This window comes from Salminus brasiliensis, chromosome 3 (assembly GCF_030463535.1).
Source record: "Salminus brasiliensis chromosome 3, fSalBra1.hap2, whole genome shotgun sequence".
NCBI classification, from domain to species: domain Eukaryota; kingdom Metazoa; phylum Chordata; class Actinopteri; order Characiformes; family Bryconidae; genus Salminus; species Salminus brasiliensis.
The window spans coordinates 26,091,497-26,105,607 of NC_132880.1; the positions used below are offsets into that span (position 1 = coordinate 26,091,497).

The window sequence follows — 14,111 nt, forward strand, 5'->3', positions numbered from 1 at the left end:
CTCCCACCGCAGACGAGTTCCCGCCTCAGACGGGCGCCCCCTGCTGCCCTGGAGGAACACTAAGGCTATGTTCACATTACCAGCCTCGTTCATCAATTTTTTTTTTTATTATTGATTGATTGATTGATTGATTTGGCTTGATGTTTTTATTTCTTCCCCTGTATTCCAATCTGAGTTTCTAGAGTAACTCATTTTCTAATTTGAATTGTTTGCATTTTAGTCAGCAAGTTTAGGGTCTTGCTCAAGAGCCCATCACTGGCAGCTTGCTGAGCCCGGGTATTAAAACCCACAACCCTGTCATCAAAAGCCTGGTGCTCCAACCGCTTGGCCTTTTGACCCCTGTAGGCAGAACCGGATCAACAGTAAAAGGTAAGGAATACTGCAGTAGGCCACCCCTGCCCTGCAAGCTCTCTAAGCAGATTCAGATTCATTTTGTTTCTTCAAATCATGTCAGAAATGCCATATTTACAAGATCGGTGCACATGAACGCCACCATAAAGTTGTATTTGCTGGTGGGAAACTGTTGTATATTATCTTACGATACATGCTTCATATGTAATGATCAGAGTAATGTGGTTGACTGCTGTAATTACTGGCCAGTAGGAGTCTCTGATGTTCAGTAGAAGGAGGGTAATTGTCTCTGCTGGATGACATAGGCTGTATGTTCAGTTCATTTTTGCTGTGAGATGCGACTGCTTATTAAAAAGTAACAAAAAATCACAAGCCTCTGTGTTCCAGTCTGAGCTACTACAGAAACGTGGAATTTCTGAGCTGGGGAATTGGTTGAAGTTTAGTCATTTAACAGCAACATCCACACCAAAAACAGATTCTGGTGTTGGTTACTAAGCTGTTGCTAGGTGGTTGCTAAGGTGTCACTATGGTATAGGTGTCTGGTAAAATGTGGGGTGCCAGTACTGGAGAGCAAAAACTACACTCTTAGTTATATAACTTTGCCATACTTGGTGTTTGTAGCTTGAAAGTTGTGACCAGTAGTTTGACTTTTTGATGAAAAGTTTACTGCATTTCCATGGGGAAACGATCCACACAAACCCGTTGCTATGCGGAAACCGTGCATCCAATCCAAAAGCTGTATACAAGCCCACGTCACACAATCAGACCGAACAATCTGGAGTTGGAAAGGGAGGATACCTCGAAAACTGCATGACAAAATACGGGGCGAAAATCCGGCAGAATAATAATACTAACTAACAAACTAAATAAATAAATATAATAGTAAATAAATAAATAAACAAATCAATCAATAAATAAATATAATCGAATAACACTACAGAATAGCATTATTTTTAATCAAGAAATAAACAAATAACAACAACAATAATAAACACATCAATAAATAAATAAGTAATAATCGGGTAACAATACTAAATAGCATTATTTTTAAGCAGCAAAATAAGGGGGCGAAAATCCGGCAGAATAATAATACTAAATAAATGAATACATAAAATACTACTACTACTAATAATAATAATAAAACTCGGATAACAATACTGAATAGCATTATAAACAGTGTGAAAATAAGCACGGGTTCGTATTCTTTTAGACCCTAAATTACCACATTTATTTGCGCTCCGTGAACACACCCCATGTCGGCTGCGTGAACGCGCCCCCCTATATAAGCGCGCTCCCGCGGCACTCACTCTCTTCTTCGCTCATAGAGCTCGAAGTCTCTCCACCCCAACACACGAGGAAATAAGGTGGGGGCGACAACGGCAGACCTACCTCCTGGTTAAGCTTTTAGTGTGGTTTTACTCTTCTTCCTGTGCTTCGTTATTGAGCTGCGTTTGTCTGGAGGGTTTAAGCGCGATGGCTGTTGACTAGAGCTGCACACAGGTCTTTTAACTGACAGCTGGTGTAGAGAGGACCCTTGAACTTGGCTTTATGCTGGAGTTGTCCGTGCAACAATTAGAGTGGCATTTTGTTTTTAGGTGCAGCGCAAAGTTGAGAGATTTTTTAAGATCATGACCTGTAGAAGCTGCCTCGGTTATTTAAGCGCTTAAACGGCTCGTTCCCTTTGTTGCACTTGCATGAACTGCACAAAGCGGTCGTGTGTCGGAACTCGGAAGTGTGCGGTGCAGCGGCGTGTCTGCGGGAATTACGTGCCGTATTTACGTGTTAAATTACCCGCGATCAGGGATGACCAGTTTAACGTTAAGTCTGTTAGTTTTGACCGCATTTACTGGCACCTTTCCGTCCGCGTTGTGGGAACGCAGCAGGACTTTTTATGTCCGATCTCTGATCTACACAGAGTGTGGGTGCGTCTGTAAAATGGAGGCGATGGTTTGGAGATCAGCGGATTTCGCCTTTCCTCGCCGTTCTTGTCTTAATCCCCGGCTGCCTGCGCGAAGTCTGACCGTGCTGGATTTAAACCCATCATTTGTGTCGGGTTTATGACTCCTGTAATGGCTTTGGTTGTCTAACTCGGAGGGGTTTTGAGCTTGGTAATCCTCTTGGGCTGGGAAAGCTGCTAGAGGCCTAAGAGCATGTGGCACTAACATGGCGGAGTGAGTGCTGAGGTTTGCTGGTTTGACCTCCTGAAGCTCTCTTGGCTTCACTCCTGTTCACGTTACAGCTCAGGCAGAAAAGGTTCTGCTTAATATAGAGCTGAATGCATGGGCTGCAGATCTATGCATTCCCTCTGAGCGTATGGCTGCTTATATGCTGACTGTGCGGAGGGGACTACTTTCACCATCAGTAGGCAGAAGTGCTTTAGTGACCTGTTACTTTAGCAGCCTTTAATTCCTATAATGGTGATGAGCTTTTAATGCCCACTTTACTGATTTCATCAGAAAGTGTATTGGGGTTGAACTTGGCCTTACAATATGTGGTACAATAGGAGGCATTTTCTATCCATAACCCTCCCTGAGGCTCTTCACTTGAGTTGGGGGGTGCTTTGCTTTTCTAGAAGACCTAAGGTCCATGGACTGACACCCTTTCTCTTTTTAAATGTGCAGCTGTTCAATAAAACTCCTTGTTTGTCTCCACAGCACCATGGCTGCCAAAACAGAACGCACCTTCATCGCCATCAAACCCGACGGAGTTCAGAGGGGTCTTATTGGAGAGATCATCAAGCGCTTTGAGCAGAAGGGCTTCAGGCTAGTGGCCTTGAAGTTCCTCCAGGTGCGTCTTGAACCTGCCGCTTGTGCCCAGTTCCCCTCCCTTACTCCAGTCACTCTCTTCAGTGGGGTGCTCTGGCATTGACTGGGGAAACAGCAAACCCTCTGCCACACACACATTTACTGTGGTTATTCAACAGTAGAGATCAAGTGGTGGAGTGGACAAGATGTGACTTCTGGCCTAAAAAGGGATTCTGAGGCCTGTGGTCCACTTAAGTCTACATTGGACTCTACTAAGTCTAAAGGTCTGTGTTGGGATGTGTTGTAAACTAAAGTAGTGCAGGGCAGGATAGTCAGATACTGACCAGGTCTTGCCTGATCAACTTGGGGACGTCTGAAAGATCAGTAATTGTAGCTTTGCTACGATGTTGCTGCAATGCTCTTCATCTGTAGCTTCAGGTTAGATGTGGCTTTAAATTAAGAGAACCCTTCAGCCAGAGGGATGAAATGAAGCTCTGTGCACAGTAAGTGGTGTGTACAGGGAAGGGGCAAAATTGCTTGATATGGATTTTAGCCTAATTTGAATAGGAAGTGCTAGGCTGTTGAATCAAATTTATTTATATAGCTCGTAACTGGAAGGAAGAGTCCAAAGGGGAAGCCCCTTAAAAAAAAAAACAGGTGGAAAAGGAACTGAGCTGGAGGTGGAAGGTCCTCAGATTTAAGAACAGGGAACTGGTGATGCTTTTAGATAGATCTATTGTAGTTTTGGTAATATTTTCTTGCTGAATCTTGAAGCCAAAGGAAGCCCATCAAAAAAGTGATTTTATTATGCACTCTATTGTACCGTCCATACATGGTCATTCAATCTTGAAAAGAAAAGCTGTGCTCTGATGATAAAGGCTAAAGATAACTGCAAGCATGAGCTGTGCTCCTGTGATTTCTGTTAAAGCAAACCGGGCTGGGGTCTCTTGGGAGGGTTTTTTAAGGAAACTGCAGTTCAGCTGACTGGGGCCCCACTAGAGTATGGGTGCAGTGTTCACACCTTTAATAATGAAGTAAGACCCAAGTGAGCTAGGAGTGGAGGCTGTCCTACAGTCTTGAGTACAGAACTATGGTCTGGAAGTAGGCTGTGGTTCTTGCAAAAGATTGGTTTGAAATGGTGTGGCTAATGGTGCATCTTCTGTCATTCTGGGTTCACTCCTCATGTGCACTAACAGCTGCTGTTCTTGCACTTTCCTGTGTCTTTTTCCTCAAACAGGCATCTGAAGAGCTGTTGAAAGAGCACTACATTGACCTGAAGGACAGGCCGTTCTACCCTGGACTTGTCAAGTACATGAGCTCCGGACCTGTTGCTGCCATGGTAACCACTCCCATAATTGTACCCAAAAGCTGTCTTGGCTAGCAGTGTAATTGAATCTAGTCAATATGCCTCTTCAGTGGGATTGTAAGTAATGTTTCCTGGGAGTCAGTATTTTGGGTGGAGTTTTCACTGACTAGATTCTGGGGTAGTGAATTTTCTGGGTTTGGAATAAGTATAGGGTGACTTTATAGATGCTGTGGTTTTTGGTTTGACTAACCGAACCCTGTTGGTTGTAGGTGTGGGAGGGACTGAATGTGGTGAAGACTGGCAGAGTGATGCTGGGTGAGACCAACCCTGCAGACTCCAAACCTGGCACCATCAGAGGAGATCTCTGCATTGAAGTTGGCAGGTGAGTTCACATCTCCACCACAGAGGTCTTCAAATCTGGACTTTAGATCCAGTTTGGGTCCTGCAAAAGTGTACTGCAAAAAGATCTTGCACCAGTAGGGTTTCCCCAACTGTTGGAACACTATACAGGTGTGCTTAAATTTGCATCAAAAAGGAGAAGAAAAAAGAATCTGCATAGGAATATGTGGGCAGCAGGGATTGGCTGTTCAGAGTTGGTAAATGGTTTTCCAGTGGCTATGTAGGGTCTGGTCTTTGAACTGTTCCAATGGAGCCAGGACCTCCAATCTGGGGCTGTAAGGTGGTGTAAAAGTGGTGTTGGTCATACCCACCAGTAATCAGAAATCACTTCCAGAGACTGGAGTCACATGTTAAGTTGAATCAGGTGTTTGGGACCAGGAAAATTGTACTGATGGGTTTTAGTCCAGATTTGAGAACCAGAGGTGTAGAGGTGCTCATGATCAGATTTTAAATCCAGCAGGACCTTAAAGGATTTCTTGGTTGTCTGAACTATAGCGTTCAGTGTTGATGGTTTCCTGCTGAAAATCCATGTTGAAGGTTGTATTCTTGTGTTTTCAGGAACATCATCCATGGCAGTGATTCTGTAGACAGTGCTAATAAGGAGATTGGTCTGTGGTTTAAGCCTGAGGAGCTGGTGTCCTTCAAGAGCTGTGCCCATGACTGGATCTACGAGTAAATCTGTCCTCAAACCATAGCTGTCCCCCTTTTGACCCTTGTTTCTGGACCATTCATCAAAATGCTGTACACCTGAAATTTGTATTGACCTGTCTTTTATGACTGTGGAGCACTTAATGAGTAAAACCATAAAATCCTGATCCTGTTTGATCTGTCTTCCACTTTTTTAAAAACTCCTTCTTTAGGGCTTAAAGCAGAGTCTGTCTACTTTCACCTTTACCTCAGGTGTGGGTGGGTGCAGCAAATGAGGTATATGAAAACCAGCAGCTCTGCTTTAAGCCACATAAAGTCCAATTCAATATACTAGGTGGGAGCAATATTACACAATACAGTTTAGGCTACACTTATTTGTGCCAAAAGTAATCACTTATTTCTACATGGCTTATTTTAACTTGCTGACAAATGGGATCTTGGCCCTAGTTTTAAAAGCTTGGGCCAAGAGCTGAATTTAAAAACACCACTTCAGCATAAATGAGGGGTTGGCCTGAATAGGCAGATATGTAAATGGCTTGGGTTTGGTCACATCAGGGGGAGCTGTTCCTTAAGTGACTGTAGAATTAAAGTTTTCCCCCATGATCTGACTCATTTAATACTGTATTAAACATAAAGCAGCATGACTGCCCTGAATGGTCAAGTGCTTAATCAACAAAATGACCAGACCCTTAATTCAAAGCCTTCTTTTTTTTTTTAAAGAGTAGGTAGTGCAGCAGGCCTCTGGTACAGGTGTCTTCTTGGCTGTTGCCAGATTTCACCTGATTGAGTGGTTATTTGAATACAATCTTGACAAAATGGCTGAAATGCTAATAAGCATTTATCAAGTAATTAGCAATCCTGACTAAGGTGTGCCTTATATCCCAAGCAAACATTAGGAAACCTGGGGGAGGGGACTCTTGATAATTTGATACTTCCCAAATGTAATATCTAATTGGATGTAACTGCTAAGCTAATGCTGGTGAACATACACAGGAAAAAGTGCTGCTAATCTGTTTGCTCCCTGATGGGATTTCTAATTGTAGGCTTAGCACCAAGATTAAAGAGATGCACATGAACATGGTGAGATTCAACACTTTCATTTCTGCTCAAAACTCAGAATGACTAAGCACTTACACTCTAATGCTAAAAGGATGCAGCTGAATTCTCAAAATTCTTTAACAATGTGGCTTAATGTACTAAAACAGTGAACTAGAAACCACCAAATCTCTCTTGTATATTACCATAGTCAAACAATCACTAAAACTGGGGTCGTGGTTTTGGCTTTAAATTTTGGTGAATTCCATGTTAAAAATAACAGACAAACTCCAGACCCCAATAATGTGAGAGAAACATGTTTGTACCCCACAGTTTCGGTACGTTTAGCCATGTTAGGCTTTTCTCTCACGTTTCAAAATGTGAACACAGCTTAAATATGACAAGCATGATCATGTCCAATAATGTGTTCGATAAAAAACTGACCTAAACAGTTATGCTAAACTAAGCTCACTAAGTTCCCAGGGCAGAGCGTTGGCTAGTAAAGCAGTAGAACACGTGTTATTGTGGGAAAACACAATGATAAATTTCATTCTATCACAGCCGTGCTGTTACACCACGATAACTAGATTTTTCTAGCTAGTGTTTCCTTCTGCCAAACCATAGCTCCTTAACAAGCAGCTTGCACCTGTTTTGAGGACAGGCTGAACCATTTCATATAAACAGGGGGGGCACAAATCTGGCAATGCAGAGGCTCTGGATTTGTAATTTTTTTGCAAACAAAAAGAAATATATGTTTTAATAAAGTATTTTATGAATAATTAATGCTGAAATTAAAGTAAAATGTATTAAATTAAATTGAAATTATATATATATATATATATATATATATATATATATATATATATATATATATATATATATATATATATATATATATTTCAGTATTAAAATAAAACTGTAATCAAGAACCAAAAATAAAATGTTTTTTACCAGTCTTAATACAAATACTTTATGAATGAGTTATGAAAGTCTATTAGTTTAATACTGAAAAAATATATATAATCATTTCTATTTCATTTAATACATTTTGCTTGATCTTTAATCATTCATAAAATACTTTTTAGAAACTGTTTTATTTATTTTTCTTGTTTGTATTGTCAGATTTGTGTCCCCCCTATATTTATATGAAATGGTTTATATATATATATATATATATATATATATATATATATATATATATATATATATATATATATAATACATAAGTAAAGGCCCTCGAAATCTGCCCTTCCCATACGTCACCCCTGCATGCAAGGCAACCCAACAATATCTCAAAACTAGAGGTGTGCAAAGAAGAGCAGGCTTCACAATTAGTAATCTGTCATCAAGTACTGTCTCCATAACGTGTCCAAACCTTTGCACGGGCCTTTAATGAACTTCTTAGCATTATGTAAGAATTTTGCCCATTTTGCAGAAAATGTTGATAATGCTTCGCTATTAACCCTGTAGAAGGTGTCCACACTTTTACTCACAGCTGTACGAGTTTGTATTAATGAGGGAAAAGTATTACTTGATGATCCACTGACCCACACATGCGCAGAAAAAAATGTACGGTTTATTAAAGAAAAACACTGACATTCATATTTCTCTGTCCAAATACATATATACATATATATTTATTTATTTATATAGTTTTATACATATTTGATATAGCTTAGTAAACCTCATGTTGACAGCACATTAATCATGTAAAGGCAGGAAAATAAAAAATATTCCAACACTAAAAATGTAAAAACGCTGTATTCCTGTTAAGTGCCATGCAGAGAAAATGACAGGATGTTAAATCAGTCGTACAAATCACTCCATATCATATCGCAAAGACGAGAATACAAAGAAGAGAAGCTTGGCTCCCCACCATGATCACAGTTTCAGAAAAGTCACGCCTTGCCTTTTTTTTTTTTTTTTCTTTTTTTTTTTTTTTTTAAAACAAGAATTATCAAATACGATTAGCACCAGAGTACAGTGTGATGGGCTCTTTTCACATTAACAACTAAAACAACACACACATCTGCCCATCCCTTTGGGCTGTTGGTAAGAAAACACAATACAATACAAAGTGGACGGTTTAACCATAAGACACACAGACTGCTCTGTCGTGAACAGTGCAGCCAGTGTGTGTGTGTGTGTTTGATTCTGCTCTTCTGCTGAAAGGAATAGTTTGGTCAAAAGTCTGATTCACACAGTTTGTTCCTCCAACCCCCCAAAACGCTTCTGTATTTCAGCACTGGAGCTACGAGGCCAATGTGCTGGAGCTAACAAGCGATGGAAACGCATTACCACACTAGTCAGCAAAGGGAGGTTCTGCTACTGTATGTCACACCGTTATCTATAGACATGGACTAAAGCACGGACTCAGATTTCAGGTTTGGCGGCTACTGTTTTTAGCTCTGTCCATGTGTAGCATAGCCAGAGCCAGTTTACAGCATGAGGAGCTTGTCCTCTTACATTTACAGCATTTAGCTGACGCTCTTATCCAGAGGGACTTACAAGGTCACTCGTATTACAGAGGTGGGCCGATGCAGTGTTAGGAGTCTTGCCCAAGGACTCTTATTGTAGCGCAGCATAGTCACCCAGACAAGGAATCGAACCCCAGTCTCCCACGTGGTGTGGTAGCTCACTGGCAGCCACACCAATACCAATCCTCTTCAGATTCCTCCCGTTGTACCAGAAAATACCAGACTACCAAATATGGGTACTTCCTAGTGAGTGCTCACTAAATGCGGGGGGATGTGGCTAAACAGCTAAATTGTTGGTTGGTCCCACCATGTGGGAGACTGGGGTTCAATTTTCCTCCAAAAAACCAAAGGTCTTTGGGCAAGACTCCTCTAACACTACACAGGCCAACCTCTGCAGTACAAGGAACCTTGTAAATCGCTCTGGAGAACGGCAGCTCTTTCAGGTGGGATGTTTCTATAACTTATGTATTTAGCTCTGTTTTTCTACTTCCAACAGGTTTAGGGCAAAAGTGCTGAGTGCTGAATGGCGGACATTCCTGCTACTGAGTGCTGACTGGCTGGCACTCTTGCTACTGAGTGCTGATTGGCTGGAAAGTGGTTTGAACGTAGACCATGATGTGATTTTACGCAAAGGCTCCATATGAACATCCTAGATTGGCTGAGAAGTGCATTCTAGCGTCTGAACCAACCAGGAGACATTTTCCAGTGGTAGCTCTCCGCACTACAACTTCTCTCCAGCTTCCAGACAGTTCTTAAGACCAGGCTACACACCCAGTGTTGGTGAGCCTGTGCCCACTGCAGCCTCAGCTTTCTGTTCTTGACTGACAGAAGTGGAAGCTGGTGTGGTTTTCTGTTGTTGTATGTAGTCGATCTACCTTAAGGTTGGGCGTGTAGGGCCTGTACAGAACGGTTATCTGAGTTACTGTAGGCTTTCTTGTCAACTAGGTCTCAGTCTAGCCATTCTCCGTTGGCAACTCTCATATTCTCTTTTGACACTCTAGAGACCAGCAGATATAAAAATACTCAAAGCAGCTTGTCTGACAGTAACCATGCTACACTCCAAATCAAGATCCCATTTTCTCCCCAAATCTGAAGGTTGATGCAAACACTTCCTGAAGCTGCTGGCCTGTATCTGAATGATTTTATGCACTGCACTGCACATAAGTGTCAATGTTGCTACACAGCTTTCACATGTCACTTTATGCCCAATACCCATTGTCACTGTCTGCTGTTGCCGTTGTTGACAGCCTGCATTAAGTTCTATATCTATCTATCTATCTATCTACACACACACACACAGTTTTATACAAACACACACAGACTTGCAATACAGCTGTAAAGCAACTATCTGTTAGATAAGACCTAACAACTCCGCTAAAAGCTTGAGGAGAGTGTGTGATGATCCAGGCATGGAGTAAGCACCATGCTAGTAAGCGTATTAGTCCATCTCTAATACTCGTTAGCTCCATTAGCCTCATAGCTCCAGTGCTAAAACTCAAGAAACCAACTTCAGACACCAAACAGCACTTTGCTGTTCGACTAAGGGGCTGGAGTAATCCGAATCCGAATGATTCCTTTTTGCTATTCCTTCATTTTTTTTATATATATATAAACAGAAATACAATTCTAGATCGCAGGCGTTTGCCTGAAAACAGTCGAGCCATGACTAGATTTTTTTTTTTACAGTTTTCCCTCCCTCTTTTGGTCTTGTAAGCACGTTTAGAAAAAGAAACCACAGAAAATAACGTCAACAAATATTTTTTTCAACGACAAAACATCCAGACATCGTGAAGACATTCAGCACAAAACCAGGAGCAGGTCACAGAACAGGAAATATTAGACTGGATAAAAAGGACAAATTCAAATCAATCTTAATTTAAACCTTATTGCTGATTTCAAATTTTAATAATAGCAATAATTCTCTTATGTGAATAAGAAACATGGTTTTTAACCATTTCACATGCAAATTAGTTATTTTAAATGATAGTAAATAATAATAATAATAATAATAATAATTATTATTATTATTATTATTATAATATCTATAAATAGTATGTAAAATACAGATATTGGGTATTATTATTATTGTTATTATTATTATTATTATTACAGCCATGATATTTAATCTATATCACTGGATTTTGTTAACATCCAAATGTCCAGAAAACCAGATGAAAATAATTAAATTGGTAAATACAGTAAGCGCAACATACACACACACACACACACACACACACACACACACACACACACACACACACACACACACACACACACACACACACCAGCACACACACCAGCACACACACCAGCACACACACATACTTCATCAAGGACGTAACAAATGACACGTTTACATTTTAAATCCTAAAAGATTCAGTCTGGGCACCACACCTCAAGCTACAAACACAGATTCACATCTAAAACTCTCTCTTTAACCAGTGGCGACCACCGAGCCGAAAGCACTGTGTTTCCTGAGTGGCAGTGTGTTAACATCACTGACGTATAAAGGTGAGTGTACGCACATCCTACACAGACCTCTTTACTTTAGGCAGTATAAATACGTCTACAGCTCTGAAATAAAACTCTGTTACAACTGTGTGTGTGTGTGTGTGTGTGTTCATATCCGTTTGCAGGAAGGTTATACTGTGGGTGTGTTTAGAAATCTCACCTGGTTTCTCTCACAGGCTAAAAGTCTTTCAGCCAATCGAGGGACGAATAATACACAGCACGGTATAGAATCACATTCTGGACAATAAACATGTCATACAACGCTAATCTTCAGAGCTACTGTATCGAGCTCCTGGATCTATTATGAACTGCACCACACAGGAACTGGTACATAGTGAGACAGAACACTTCTCAAAGTGCACAAAGCCTGACCTGTGACCTCTTAACTGAGCATTTTGTTAGTTCATCTACAGATGTGACTAATTGGCGGGGGGGGGGGGTCATACAAGACTTTTACATTCATTTAGGTACAACACTGCAAAAAAATCGTAGCAAGTGAAATCATCTTAAAAGAAATATACTTCATATTATCTTTTTCTGCACACTGTGACTTCACACAAAAGAAATGATCTGCACATGGAATGAGAGATTTCAGCATCATATATGGAAACCTCTCACTTTTTGGCAAATTAGTTGTGAACGATAAATATATGTATAGAAATTGTGTAGATTTGATTTTTTTCATTTTGGGAAGCGGCGGGGTCTCTACAGACTGTCGTAACTGCTATGAGAGTTGAGAGTGTCAACCTTGAACTTGCATCACAAGTGGCAATTATCGCGGCCCAAGCACTGTGCACCATTGTGGAGGCAGTAGAGCTTAAAAGGCAGTGTCTTTAGGCCCCGCTCACACCTGATATTAACATTCGTCTCGGTTGATCCGATCACAAGTGATTGCAAAAATGCAAAGCTGTTCACACCTGGCATTTCAGATGCGCCTCTGAGGAGGGGCATGGTGCACATCAATAATTAATTCATCAAGATGAGAAACCTACTCGCATGGATGGTGGGGTCTCGCTTTGCTGCCGGGGACGCATCGTGGCGCTTTGGCTTTCACACTACAAGAATATTATGGTCATACGCGCCTTTGACCACCTCCAATTGTGGTTTGTATTGGACACTTATGATCGGATCACCCAGGACGCATTTTAATGCCTGGTGTGGGCCTTAGACTGGCCTTATTTACTTCATATGTGGGGTCATTATTCATATTTTTGGACAGGACCTAAATTTGTATAGATGTTGAACGTAATCTTACTAGTTTTCTCCTAAGAACAATGTGCTTCAGTGGACCGGTTTCTGAACACCAGGTCACCATTTTCCCTGCCCATGAATATCCATATCTGCAACACAAAATCATGTTAACAAGCCATGCACTTGCTTACACACAGCCATGTTTTGCCTTTTGAAGGCCTGTGTAGCTATTTGAAAATGCAGGTGGACAAAAAATGTTTTACTATTTTTTTTAATTGAATAGCTTCCAAGAATGATGCAGTTAAGTATAATGTGAATAATCTAGATGATTTATGTTATTTATGAATTAAATAAACTGCAGTAAGAGTGAAGAGTGAGGAGCAGATGTGCACTGGGAAACCTGCTGTGCATTTGATCTACTTTAAAGCATCATTTCGTCCAAATCTGCCAACGACATTAGTGTATTTTATTTACCTAAATTATCCTAATTTACTTAAAACAAGTACTAATGTTGAATAATCTCATACTATTCCTGAACAATCACAATGAGAAATATTAGCTCACGGCTCGCAGCTACGAGGCTAGCTAACAAGCAATGTAGCATTATAAATAAATTGCATCAATTGGCATGGTGCTAACAGCATGCCTAGATCCTTAGCATGCCAATGCATTTCCATTTCCTGTTACATACACTGGCCTCGTAGCTCCAGTACTGAACTAAATGAGCAAACTTTAGACACCAAACAAGTCTTGGCTGACTGACTACATTTGGAATGAGGGTGGAGGGGGAAAGCTAGGGGAATTTCAGATTTTGCAGATTTATTTTCTAACAAATATTAGATAGATTACCTTGATTTAAGATTATTTGACTTGCCAAGATCACATTTCACTACAAATAATACAACACTGATGTGGTCATGTTCATTCTGCCTGTCCAGAAGAACGTCTCGAGGCTGAAATAGATTCCTTTGAAGTTACAGAAACCTCCCTGCCGGTCTTGGTCGTCGCTCTTTACCCGTAAATAATGGATCAGCACTTCTAAGATCTGTCTGCTGTTTTCCAGCTGTGAGCAGATGTTTCTCCTGAACAAAGCTTTTAACAACGGGACAAGCACATCTAGCTGGCATACACGGGGTTACCTGCTTTACACCTACATAAACAACTAACTGCTGGAGTGAATCATAGTAAGAATTCAAACACAGGTCTCTGCAAGTGACGAAATGCTGATTATGCATGTTGTCAATATGTCTGACATTTCTCATTTGGAGATTGTTGTTAAAATGTTGTTAAAATTAGGATAGAATGCATTACAATCATAATCTAATATCTACTCATGTCTAACTTATTTTAAAGTGACTGTCTCCAGTGAATTATCATGAAGGCTGTTTCAAGAAAAGATTAGCATGAGTTCAAATATGTGCATTAAAGGAAAACAGTTCAGCTCAGTAA

At 40.6% G+C, this 14,111-nt stretch overlaps 1 protein-coding gene and 1 non-coding gene across 2 annotated transcripts; both read left to right on the top strand.

The window, feature by feature from the left end:
- Positions 1-1,634: 1,634 nt before the first annotated feature.
- LOC140551920 (nucleoside diphosphate kinase) lies at positions 1,635-5,615 on the top strand. The gene is made up of 5 exons (XM_072675719.1): positions 1,635-1,715; positions 3,006-3,138; positions 4,333-4,434; positions 4,671-4,783; positions 5,359-5,615. The coding sequence occupies exons 2-5, from the start codon at positions 3,010-3,012 to the stop codon at positions 5,474-5,476; spliced, it is 462 nt and encodes a 153-aa protein (XP_072531820.1). The 5' UTR covers positions 1,635-1,715; positions 3,006-3,009; the 3' UTR covers positions 5,477-5,615.
- On the top strand, positions 3,168-3,301 carry LOC140552648 (small nucleolar RNA SNORA49). Its single transcript, XR_011979564.1, has one exon. It is a non-coding gene; the product is annotated as a small nucleolar RNA SNORA49 (small nucleolar RNA).
- Positions 5,616-14,111: the final 8,496 nt, after the last annotated feature.